The sequence below is a fragment of the Stigmatopora argus genome, chromosome 4 (genome assembly GCF_051989625.1).
Source record: "Stigmatopora argus isolate UIUO_Sarg chromosome 4, RoL_Sarg_1.0, whole genome shotgun sequence".
Lineage (NCBI taxonomy): Eukaryota > Metazoa > Chordata > Actinopteri > Syngnathiformes > Syngnathidae > Stigmatopora > Stigmatopora argus.
This window is the reverse complement of record NC_135390.1, coordinates 19,491,611-19,504,435: the sequence shown is the minus strand read 5'-3', so window position 1 is coordinate 19,504,435 and position 12,825 is coordinate 19,491,611. Positions and strand designations below refer to the sequence as shown.

At 39.3% G+C, this 12,825-nt stretch overlaps 1 protein-coding gene across 1 annotated transcript in view; it reads right to left on the bottom strand.

The window, feature by feature from the left end:
- The window catches only part of grin2db (glutamate receptor, ionotropic, N-methyl D-aspartate 2D, b), a 92,422-nt gene that overhangs the window by 16,919 nt on the left and 62,678 nt on the right, over positions 1-12,825 (bottom strand). Inside the window, exons 8-12 of the mRNA XM_077598128.1 lie at positions 12,337-12,505; positions 9,690-9,843; positions 8,365-8,490; positions 3,529-3,758; positions 2,311-2,471 (exon numbers count right to left, since the gene is read on the bottom strand). Of these exons, the coding sequence (XP_077454254.1) occupies positions 2,311-2,471; positions 3,529-3,758; positions 8,365-8,490; positions 9,690-9,843; positions 12,337-12,505 (840 nt within the window). The remainder of the gene's footprint in view (positions 1-2,310; positions 2,472-3,528; positions 3,759-8,364; positions 8,491-9,689; positions 9,844-12,336; positions 12,506-12,825) is intronic.

The window sequence follows — 12,825 nt, the reverse complement described above, 5'->3', positions numbered from 1 at the left end:
GATTACCCACAACACATATGCCTGGTGATGGAGATTTTTTTTATATACTGGAAACGGACTGTGTAGTTGATAGAGTCTCAAAGGTGGTGGGAGTGATACTGAAGGTGATGGAATTTGCGCGTAGAAGAAGGAAAAGCGTGACAAAAGATTAAAATGTGAGTCAGAGTTGAAAAGAATGCTGTTGTCAACTTTTACCACAAGATTGCTGCAACACGGCAGGTGTGAGGGAAATAAGCACCACAGCAGTTCGTTGTGTTAAAATGTATAATACATGATTTGCTATCCTAATTAATTCATTCAAAGCCGCTGACCGCGTTAAATGTCTAATCCATTTTGGGGTGAAGGGCTGCCAGATGTGTTATGGTAAGATCTTAGCAGTGGCGGGCCGTCAGGGCCTTCAAGGCCTTCTCTGCTGGCCTAAGAAATATCTGAATCATATATTATATTTTGTCCATCAATACTTATTAAATAATTTCAAATTGTCTGTTAGCTTTCTTCATTGCTTTCCCCCCTGGTTGCACTGCTTCCAGATGTGTGTTTTCATATTGAAGCATTTAACCAATCACATTTCAGCCATTATTTGTTGCCAGGGTCAGAAATCTGCCTCAAGGCCTTCACAATCAGTTCTGCAGGCTCTGCTGCATTAAACAAGCATCGATAAGACTGTTGCTTTAACCAATCAGATTTTGAGTTGCCAACACCACAATGCCTTGTCGCAGGCGTAGGGATACGTCATTGCTTTCACCAACTATGATTGGCTAGTGATTAGCCAGAGCTACCAAACTGTATCTGTAGCGAGCTACACAACCAAATATATTGTTGTGTTGATTTAAAGCCATTTTCAAGACGGACTATGTCAGAAATACGACAGGACAGGCTTGACTTTCAGCATTAGCTTCAATGGCGATAGAAGAGAAGGAAGAACGAAAGGAGGATGGATATTGTGTACAGTTAAAAAGGATTTTTGGTGAGTAAAATATGGCTATATTCCTAAATAATATTTCAACTGTGGACCCGGTTCTGATATCTGAAAAGCTCCAGTGGTTGTATTTATGCTCCAGTGTTTGTATTTAATCACTAAATGCTGCTAGGAAGTGGATTTTACCCCATTTTAGTGCAATTTTTGCCGTTTCGCCATTGACGTCCATCGCTGTCTTTTCCCGGGAAAATCACCCCACGGCCCATTTGTAATGTCTGAAAAGCTCCAGTATTTGTATTTAATCATAAAATGCTGCTAGGAAGTGGATTTTACCCGTTGAAGGCACTGCGAGAAAATGCACGGACCGCCACTGGATCTTAGTAAATTAGCATGTCTGATAGGAAGTTTGTTTTTGTTTTTTTAGTGTATCACTGTCAGTACCAGCCAATCAGTTCAAAACCATGCTTTTTGGAGTCATTTCAATGTTAATATACGTGCTATTTCTACTGTTTCTTCTCTCATTTTTGGCTATGAATTGGATTGGCTAAATAATCATAGAAATAAATAAATAATAATAAAAATAATAAATAAATAATATAAAAAAATATAAAAAATAAAATAAAAAATAAAATAAATAATATAAAAAAATTATATAAACAAAATAAAATAATAAATAAATAACATTTTCTCATCTACATTCCCTTCTAAATTTTAGCAGCAGAGATAAGTATCTGCTTAGTTTTTATTTCTCTTTGAATGTGTTTGTCTGTTTTTATACGGTGGAATAATAAGAGAGATGAGGATCCCACGGTGTCCTAACTGCTCATTTCTGCGTGCTTAGCTTCTTTACTGGCTCATAATACTGTACACTAAACTCTACTAACAAAAATATTTTTGTAATCAAAAGACACTCAGCAGCGATAATGAGGTTAATTCTTCTTTGAGTTTTGGTCAGTGGATTTTGTGTTGGTTTTGAACACAATTGAAAGTAAACTTGAATGCTTAGCAATGTGAGAATATGCACTGTTAATGCTTCTGTGTGTGTGGAACTAGGTGGCTATGGGTGTTAGAAATTTTCCAGTCGCATACTTAAATAATAGGCTCCAGCACCCCCCACAACCCTAATGAAGATGAAGCGGTTCAGAAAAAGAATGAATGATACTTCAATACTTTGAGCAACCGTCTTTTAAAAAAAGTCAGTCATAATAGTGTTGTCTCTATTCCTTTAACATGAATTCCTATATGGTTAATAATCAGTTTTTCCAAATTCGGTTTTCATCAGACCTTCTGGAATGATGGACTTACCCACTTTGAATGAAATGATTGAAAAAGTGAAGGATGGCCGAATGTAAAATGACATAATAGAAGACAGCATGTAAAAGCAAACAAACCCTGTTTTCAAGTTGAGAATGGCGTCCTCCACTCCCCTCTGGTTATATTTTCCCATGTACTGGTGCATGTCCGGGTAGTTGGAGCGGATATTTTTCTCGGTGCTCCCGTTTGGCACCGTTCCAAACTTGAGCGGCGGATACTGCTCTTCGGGATGCTGAAACTAACAGAGGTGGAAGGGGCATGAGACACCTCAGGCTGTGCACCAATCTGTTTGGCCTACTTCTGTCACCTTTCCAGACTAAGTTGTTACACTTTGAGCACACTCCAATCTTGGGGGGAAAAAGGTCAAGTCGTGGACTTTAAAGAGCATTTAGAACGGCCTTTTATGTCTTCAAGAACTGTGATAATAGCATTTATATCAAATGAGATTTTAGTCCTTTCTTTAAACCCCCCATTATACCGTATTTTCACGACTATAAGGCGCACATGAGTCTTAAATTTTCTCCAAAATAGACAGGGCGCCTTATAATCCAGTGTGCTTTATATATGGACCAATACTAAAATAGTTATCACGATAAAATAAAATAAATCAGTCGATAGGGTACACCATCATCTACAGCTCTCACAATTACGGCAAGCAGCCCCCGACACTACTATTTTCCCCGTAGAAAAAGTACTGCACAGTGAATGCTGGGATATATAGTTCTTTTGTCAATACACCCAATGGATTGTGGCCTGGACACAATAATAATCAGTCATCAACACAGCTTTACGAAGCATGGAAGGCAGCGTTGGAATAGTTACACTAGCTACTATTTGCGAATGAATTGTGGCCGACTGGACGAACGTATAAAACTCAGCGTTTTTGATGACTTATTTGGACAATTGTTCAATTCGGACACTGAAAATGAGGACTTTGATGGATTTGTGATGATGACGCGAGTACATTGTAAAATGGCTAAATAAAGTACAACCGAACTCAGTTTTGCTTCCGTTGCCTTTTTAAAAACGGGTTTTTAGCGTGTGTCCGTATGTTTAAGCTGGTGTATGTTTTGCCATGCCTGGCTGCGTCTGTAAAAACGGTGCGTCCTTTGTGTGTGTCAAATACAGAAATAGCACTCGTTATTGACACTGCGGCTAAAAATACGATGCGCCGTATAGTCGTGAAAATACGGTAATCAATTTTAACATTAAAATTCATGAGATTTGACTTCCTCACAACTTCAATTTGCCTTTTTTCCCCAGTTCAGCTTATTAGCATTCAAGTGACGGTGTACCTTTTTGTCAGAGAGCCCTGACACCGTGTCAATGTACTCCTCCTGAATCATGAAGGCCGCCAGGTTAGCAGTGTACGAGGCCAGGAAGATGACGGCGAAGAAGGCCCATATCAGCACCATGATCTTGCTCGTTGTTCCTCTGGGGTTCTCCACTGGCACTGAGTTATTGAATACAATGGCCCATAAAAGCCACACAGACTTCCCAATAGTGAAAGTGGACCCTCCAGACTCTGTGCAGAGAAAGAAAAATGGTTAGTGGTTGTTAAATCGCTGTTCAAAAGCATGTGGCTGTGCAGAACTGTTCAAGTAAACCTTCAATGGATGAATGGTAAAATGGCTTTGCTGTATATTATTACAGAACTGGAGGACATTTTAGCCTAAAAAATATTCGTAAATAAGCTTTCACTTTCTGCTCGAGATTCATCATTAAAGTATGCAAGGTCTGATTAGATCATATGTGTCAAAGTGGCGGCCCGGGGGCCAAATCTGGCCCGCCGCATCATTTTGTGTGGCCGGGGAAAGTAAATCATGAGTGCTGACTTTCTGTTTTAGGATCAAATTAAAATGAAGAGTATAGATGTATATTACATTTCCTGATTTTCCCCCTTTTAAATCAATAATTGTAACGTTTTAATACATTTTTTCTGTGTTTTTAGTTCAAATATCATTTTGTAAAATCTAAACATATATATAAAAAAAGCTAAAATAAACATTGTTTTAGATCCGTAAAAAACAGGGCTTTTAATCCGGTTCTTTTAATCAATTTATTAAAAAAAATCTAAATATTATATCTAAAATGGTCCGGCCCACGTGAAATCAAGTTGACGTTAAAGCGGCCCATGAACCAACCCGAGTCTGACACCCTTGGATTAGATCATCCATTCTAATATTATGGTTAGATTGAAGCGCAGTATTGCGATGAGTGAGATATTTTAGCCATACTATTTTATGAAATTCAAATGAAGAAAATACAAATGAGCACATACGTTTTGCTCAACACATTCCTTTTGAAAATTGTCCATTGTATCATGAAAACTGACAACTTTTTTTCATTGTAAAATGATTACTCTAAGAGACAAGTTAGACAAATAATAATGTATACTTGTGTTCCCATAGTGACAAGGGACCGCAATAGAATAAATAATACCCCCCCCCCTCCCACTATATATTGACATTTTATCTATAATCCTTATAAAGCGTGATTTAAGGATGGATGTGTATGTGTGTGTGTGTGTTAAGATTCTCTTGCTACGTTTGTCCAAACCGTGCATCGTAGAGAGTTGAATTTTTTTACGGTCGCCAGAAACAGCTGTCGAATCCTAGTAGACGAGTGATTTTCTTCATCCAATCAACGTAAACCCAATATTTTATTTGTTAAAGCTGAAAGCATAGTTGTTGTATGAATCGTTTGACAACAAAGCTGATAATAATGTAACCTTATGGTACAAATCACTTTTAAAGCCATTTGGATAGACTGTCATAATATGACAGTCAGTAGTAAAGGAGGAAGCAAGGCAAGCGGCTTGATGGATGTGCTGGAAGATGACTCACTTAAATCTATGCAAAGTGTAGCAATCATGCACCAGTAGAGTGGAGACTGTCCCTTGCATCTGAGACATTAAATATCACAGGGATAAAAACTACAACGCTGAATAATAGATAGCCTCTTTCATGTTAGACATCCTCCGATGCGGTTCAACAATTCCCTCTTCAGCGCACTCGACAGTCAAAGGCACCGCTTGCGGCTGATTTCAACAACCAGGTGATTTATGTTTTGAACTCCCACTCAATAGGGGGCAGCATCTTACGTTAAAGTCAATTGGGGTTCCCAGCAATCACCCAGGGACGATACAGATGCATCAAAAACGGCTCCAAAATCACATCGCTCATCTGTGCACTGGGATTGCAACCCCCTTCTGCGTGGTAGCATCAAGAAACTCGACTCACTGAGAAACTGGGGGAAAAACTGTAGTGGCACATGGAACCTCTGAGGGAAGTAAATTTTTAAACAGGCAGGTTCCATTTTTTTAAAGTTTTTTTTTCAAAAAGTTATCTTCTCAAGACGTCCACCAAAACTTTAACAGCTGTATTTATTCGCTATTGGCGTATTATGGGGAACTGGGGAAATGTTACCTTAAGTTACACGCATGCCGATGAGGTTCAGTCCCGTGATGTTGTCACGCATCTCAACTTGTTGGCGGAAAAAAACCTTTAAGCTATTTTGACTCACCGTCACTCTTTTTAGGAAATACTGTACGAGGCAGTTTTTTTCTCAACCGCTTTATCTTCACTAGGGTGGGGTGGGGGTGCCCCGAGATTACCCACACAGGCAAGTTCCAAATAATCACATTCTAGATCAGGGGTGTCAGACTCGGGTTGGTTCGCGGGCCGCGTTAACGTTAACTCGATTTCATGTGGTCAGGACCATTTTAGATAAACTTAGATAGACTTTTTATAAATGGATTAAAAGAACTGGATTAAAAGCCCTGAATATTCGGTTTTTTATACATCTAAAACAATGTTTATTTTATTTTTATATATATTTTTAGATTTTACAAAATGATTTTTGAACTAAAAACACAGAAAAAATGGTTAAAAAATTACAATTATTGATTTAAAAGGGGGAAAATCAGGACATTGAATATACTTATATACTCTTCATTTTAATTTGATCCTAAAACAGAAAGTCGGCACTGATGATTTACGGTGTTCTAGATAAAGCATTAAAAAATATCTCATGAATGAATAAATAAAGCAAACATATAGATTGGTACCTTAAATTTACTTGTTGAATTTGTATCGTGGAATAAATTCAAACTGCATAATTAGTTTCAGCCCCCCCCAAAAACTTTTCTTACCATTTTTAAAAAGGCTCATTCTGACTTTTTCACAATTACATACACTGTCCACATTCCTACACTAGGAAGAAAAGTCTCATAAACCAAGGAACTCCTGTGGTCTTAATCTCTTAAAGTCATGAAAGTTTATTGGTACAGGACAGCAGCTATTTCATTTCATGCTTAACTGGTTGAATCTCTGGAGAGCCGAACTAAAAGAAGGTGCCTTCATCGTACAAAATAAATAAATGAATTAATATTGCGATTGCTCTTATAGTTTATATTTTTTGGTGAAAGCTGTCACCTAACCAAAGTGTTTGTATGGTTGGTTCACTTCAGCTCAAAGTATGAATACCAACCAGCAGACAGCAAAATCAACATTTTGTAAGTTTTCAATGTACAGTGGTACCTCTACATACGAGCATTTCGAGATACGAGGAAAATTTCGAGCAAATAATTATCTCTAGATACGAGAAAAATTTCGAGATACGAGAAAGCCAGGTGGCCAGACATGAGAGGCTGTTTATCATTGTCTTTTTTGCCGCATCTCTTTCGTGTTTAACAGATATGTACGAGCACTGGGCGGAGCGTTGCATTTTTTTCAGTGCGAATGCCGGAGCGATCGCTAATACGAGGAGTATAGTATATTACTTCTCGTTGGCTGCTCATAAGAACATCAGGGGCACTGGCTCTCTCCCCCGCAACTGCTCGTGTAATATCTCTGGTCGCAACTCCCTCTTTGTAATGTCTCTGCGAGCACTGGGGGGAGCGTTGCATTTTTTCAGTGTTTTTCCCCCCTCTTAACCTGTTAGATCCCGTTAGCGGAGCGATCGCTAATTCAAGACTACTTCTCGTTGGCAAGTGGTCGTGCGTTATCCTATTGTGAGGACATTTGTGTGCATCATTTTGGGAATATTTTGAAGGGAATACAACAGCAAACAGCCCATCGATAGCGAACGTGAGGGTGGAGGCGTGGCAAACAGCTAACCCGCTCAGAACAAAAAGGTAAAAAAAATTAAAACAAGATTAGAATTCAGTTTTGTGTAAAGTTACCTTAAATGTATGTTTGCGTGTGACTGTATATATTAATCCAAATTAATTTAAAATTGTTTATCCTGTTACGAGTGCGTTGCGCTGGAATACCCACCCCCCGTCCCTCTTTCTCTATCCTCCGTGAAATCCGTCCAATTTTAGTTCTATTAAACACATTTTATTACTATTAAACCACTAGTTATATGTTACTTTGTTGATAGATGGTGAATTAGAAGAAATGAAATATTTTTTCCAATCCAATATCCTGTTTTTGGTGTCTTTTCAGAGGGTTGGAACGAATTAATTTGTTTTTAGTTCATTTCAATGGGAAACGTTTGTTCGAGTTACGAGAAGATCAACATACGAGCTCAGTCCCGGAACGAATTAAGCTCGTATCTCGAGGTACCACTGTATACATGTTCTGAAAGTTTATGCTTCTGCTTGTTACACAAATCCTGAGTGGACAAAAATTGGTACAATGCTAAATGAACTGGCACCAAATGAGTCCACAGTGCCAAAACCAGAAAGACAGAGCGAGGTGTGACGGGAGACAATTTTTAACCAAAAAATAACAAAGACTCATACCAATACAGCAATACTATTTATATTCACAAAACTGACTAGTAGCGACTTATTAGAAAGCGAACATTTTCAACGGTAAGACTGTCTCACTCGGTTGTTGACGTCGCCATTACTTATTTTGTTCCAGTTTGCTTTTGCTGCCTGTGTTGTCCCAATTTGTACAATTACCATGTTAATTCTCATCAGTTAAGAACTGCATCAGAATATCCCGAATGTTTGTTCAGTATTTTGCTGTTCTCAAACAGCCTTTCTCTTGTAAGACCCCTAACCGAGGCATGCGTTTGTTCACTATTTGTCCATTTGATCTTTGTAGAGACAGTGATGGACTGCATTTAAACTCATCAATCTGGTGTGGAAAAACAGACAGGGCGCACTCATCACTCACTCTTGCCAGTTTGTAGACTGCGATTGTAGCCCACGGGACTGAAGAACTCAAAGATAAAGACGGTCACAGCCACTACGGTCAGGCACATGACGAACATCATCACCCACACTGCTGGGCTGTAGGGTTCTTTATGGGGAAACAAAAGACACCAGTAAAAATATGCTTGTATTGTAAAATGGAAATTGTGATTGTTGACGTGGTGACTACAGTGGTACCTCGACATAGGAGTGCCCCGATATATGAGCAATTTAAGATACGAGTAACATTTTGAGTAAATATTTATCTTGAGATACGAGACACATTTTGATATACAAGCAGCGGACGCGAGAGGCTGCTCATAAGAACTTCATGGGCACTGTCTCTCTCCCCGCAACTCCCTCGTGTAATGTCTCTGGTCGCAACTCCCTCTTTGTAATTTCTCTGCGAGCACTGGGGGAAGTGTTGCATTTTTTCAGTGTTTTTCCCCCCACTAGTCACTGCAAATGGCGTATATCAAGGGTGTCAAACTCTGGTTGGTTCACATTAACGTCAACTTGATTTCATGCAGGCCGGACCATTTTAGATATAATATTTAGATTTTTTTATATATGGATTAAAAGAACTGGATTAAAAGCCCAGAATATTCACTTTTTATAGATCTAAAACAATGTTTATTTTAGCTTTTTTTTACATACATTTTTAGATTTTACAAAATGATTTTTGAACTAAAAACACAGAAAAAATGGAGTAAAAAATTACAATTATTGATTTAAAAGGGGGAAAATCAGGACATTTAATATTCATCTATACTCTTCATTTTAATTTGATCCTAAAACAGAAAGTCGGCACTCATGATTTATTTTCCCGGGCCACACAAAATGATGCGGCGGGCCAGATTTGGCCCCCGGGCCGCCACTTTGACACATGTGGCGTATATACTACTTCTCGTTGTACTTCTATTTGTGAGGAAATTTGTGTGCATCGTTTTGGGAATATTTTGAGGGGAATACAAAAGCAAACAATCGATAGGTTGCATGTGTAAGTCAGGGTGGAGGCGGGGCAAATAGAACCAACCCAGCCAGGAGAAGAAATTTATCAAAATTTAAAACAAAATTAGAATTAAGTTTAGTGTAAGGTTAGATTAAACTTATTTTTGAGTGTGTCTGCATCGTAATCCAAGTTCATTTCAATTTGTTTGTGTTATGTTACGAGCACGTTGCCGTGCAAAAAGTCCCGGAACGCATTAAGCTCGTATCTCGAGGTACCACTGTATATATTTTTTTTACCAACTCAAATGCATGTTCTTAACATTCGTGTTTATAATGACATAAAGTATTTTGTCTCACCTAGGAAAGCAGACGGTGATACAGTTCCGTTGCTACGGGAGACCATGACACTGATCCCCGTTTCTACAAAAGGGACAGAGAAATCCACGACCTCGGACCTCTCCTCATTGATAGTCAGAGAGCCAATGGCCATGTCTGCCCGCTTGTTTACGACCTAAAAGAGACAGAAAGCAGTCACAGAGGAGAAATGTAATTATCTTAGCCCCTATAATTGTATTCCTCTCATCTGACCATTTGTAGACCCGTAATTTATGCACACATTCTTTTCCACAATATGGTACAAATGCAGAACATATCTCTTGTGCATCTCATTTGCATACAAAACGAGCCTGGGTCGGTCTCCTTCCTGCCACCGTTTAGGGGAAAAAAACTGAAAAGGCGACTGATTGTACAAGTGAAATGTTAATCTATATTAGACATGGCACATCCACTCTTCATAGCAAATCAGCAGAAAATTTTAGCCAAGCGGAACGCAGAGTGCCCTCCCTTCAACTTTGCAGAGCCTAGATTACCTGATCAAAGAATAGCAGGCTTTGGAGCATCTGATCAAAAGGCACACGCCAGTCTGAGACAACATTTGCTCGGCCCTCTGCGTGTGAAAATAGATTTGATAGACAGCCCTGGCTGAGGTTCAAGTCGTAAATGATAGCGAGGAAGATGACCACATTGGAAATGATTTTAGATGCCTGACAAGCAGGGGTCGGAGAGTTTGTTCCTTCTCTGACTACGGAAAAGGTTAGGCGCTTCAATGAAATATATCCATCTTAATTGTTTGTTTCATGACATGCGTGTATTTTTGGTCATTTTTGTTTAAACTCCATTGATACTATTAATAGCGATTGATTTTAACAGGGAGGGTTGTTAGTGAATGATCACCGTGTTTTCCGGACTATAGTTGAATCAGCAATATAAATCAGGACTTGTCCAAAATAATAAAGAAAATGCAATAATTATAGTAATTAAATATATTATAATGAAGAATAAATACAGTGGTACCTCTACATACGAGCAGCTCTACCTACGAGATGCTCGAGATACGAGAAAAATTTCGAGATGAGAGAAGGCCATGACATGAGAGGCTGTTTATCATTGTAGCGCATTGTCTTTTTTTGTCGCATCTCTTTCGTGTATAACAGATATCTACGAGCACTGAATGGTTTCTTCACACGAGTTTCTCCTACACATGGACCAGAAATCGCACAACGCGCATGCGCGGGCAAAAAGAAGGCTTTCTGGGTAATGAAGTATACTCGTGCACACAACACCGATAGCCAATGGCACCCTTTCTCAGAATAAAACTTCATTACCCACAATCAATACGTGGGTAGGCTGAGCTGTTGCATTTTTTCAGTGTTTTCCCCCCCTCAGCCTGTTCGCTCCAGTCAGACTACTTCTCCTGTGCAAGTGGTCGTGCGTTATCCTATTGTTAGGACATTTGTGTGCATCATTTTCGGAATATTTTGAAGGGAATAGAAAAGCAAACAGCCCATCGATAGCGAACGTGAAGGTGGAGGCGTGGCAAACCGCTAACCTGGCCAGGAGAAGGTATAAAAATGTAAAACAAAATTAGAATTCAGTTTTGTGTAAAGTTACATTAAACGTATGTTTGAGTGTGTCTGTATATATTAATCCAAGTTAATTTAAATTTGTTTGTTCGGTTACGAGTGCGTTGCCGTGGATAAAGTCCCCCAGATCGACATACGAGCTCAGTCCCGGAACGAATTAAGCTCGTATGTAGAGGTACCACTCTACTATTGATACTATTAATAGCGATTGACGTGAAATGTGTTTTAACAGGGAGGGTTGGCAGTGAATGATCATCGTATTTTCCGGACTATAGTTGAATCTGCAATATCAATGACACTTGTCAAAAATGATAAAGAAAATTAAATAATTAGAGTAATTAAATAAATAAAATAAAACATTTAAATCACTTTTTTTAAACACCAAATTTCACAGTTTGAATTTAATGCTAGAAATGCTAAAAGTACTTTATTTTAACATTATGTAGTCAGTATAAAGCACAGGCCAAGCAAAACCAGGGAGTAAAAGTGCACCCTTTAGTACGGAAAATACGGTAAATGTCTTTGTTGGTTGTTTGCTTTTCTGTTTTCTGTCTTTTTGCGGCTTAATATTCATCTATTTTCTAACCCGCTTATGGGTTTAAAGGTTCCAGGTAAGCTGGAGTCTCTCCCTGCTGACTGTGCAAAAAAAACCGACGAAACCATGAACCGTTACACAGACAACCATTCCCAACCTCACAGTGCGAACTGAACCTACGCAACCCGCTTAAGTCATGCAAATTTAACGCAACATAAAACTTGCATTGCGGAAAAAATAAAACGCCAAGGGCGAATATAACTAGCCAGAGGTTCTGTCACACTGTCGATGCGGGCCTTTCGCTAGATAAATGCAAAGGAATGCGTTAGAGGGAGCGTGTGTTTACATCATGCCTGTCCATCTAATTAGTGTAAACTGTCTGCTTTTCCCGCATTCTCTCTATTGCTGTCAGTGTATTCTCGTGTTTAATGGTCACCCAGGGGGCTGACGAATGTTGCCATACGGCTTATTGACAGAAAATTCAGCGCGGGTAAACAAGCCGGCAGGCACGAATACGCAAAACACCACCGCAGCGGCGCACACTCGCCTCTCCAATCATGCCGTTCCAAATGCCGTCAATTTTCTTCCCGTGCTTTCCGTTGGTCACTAGGTAAAGATCGTAGGTGAAGCCGACGATCTTGGCCAATCTCTTGAGGATGTCGATGCAGAAGCCCTTGCAGCATTGCTTCATGGGAGCTACTCCTTCTTGATTGGCACTGGAAACAAGTCACAAGGATTCAAATTACTGTATTTTCACGACTATTCGGCGCATCGTATTTTTAGCCGCAGTGTCAATAACGAGTGCTATTTCTGTATTTTACACACACAAAGGACGAACCGTTCTTTTAGACCAGAGGTCTCCAAACCGGTCCTGGAGGACGGCTGTGGGTGCAGGTTTTTGTTCCAACCAATCCAACACAAACAGTTTAACCAATGAGGTTCCTGCTGAAAAAAGAAGCACCCGACTGCAATTCACTGATTGCATTTCTAGGATACCAGATTGGTGGAAAGGTTTCCTATTACCGGTTGGAATGAA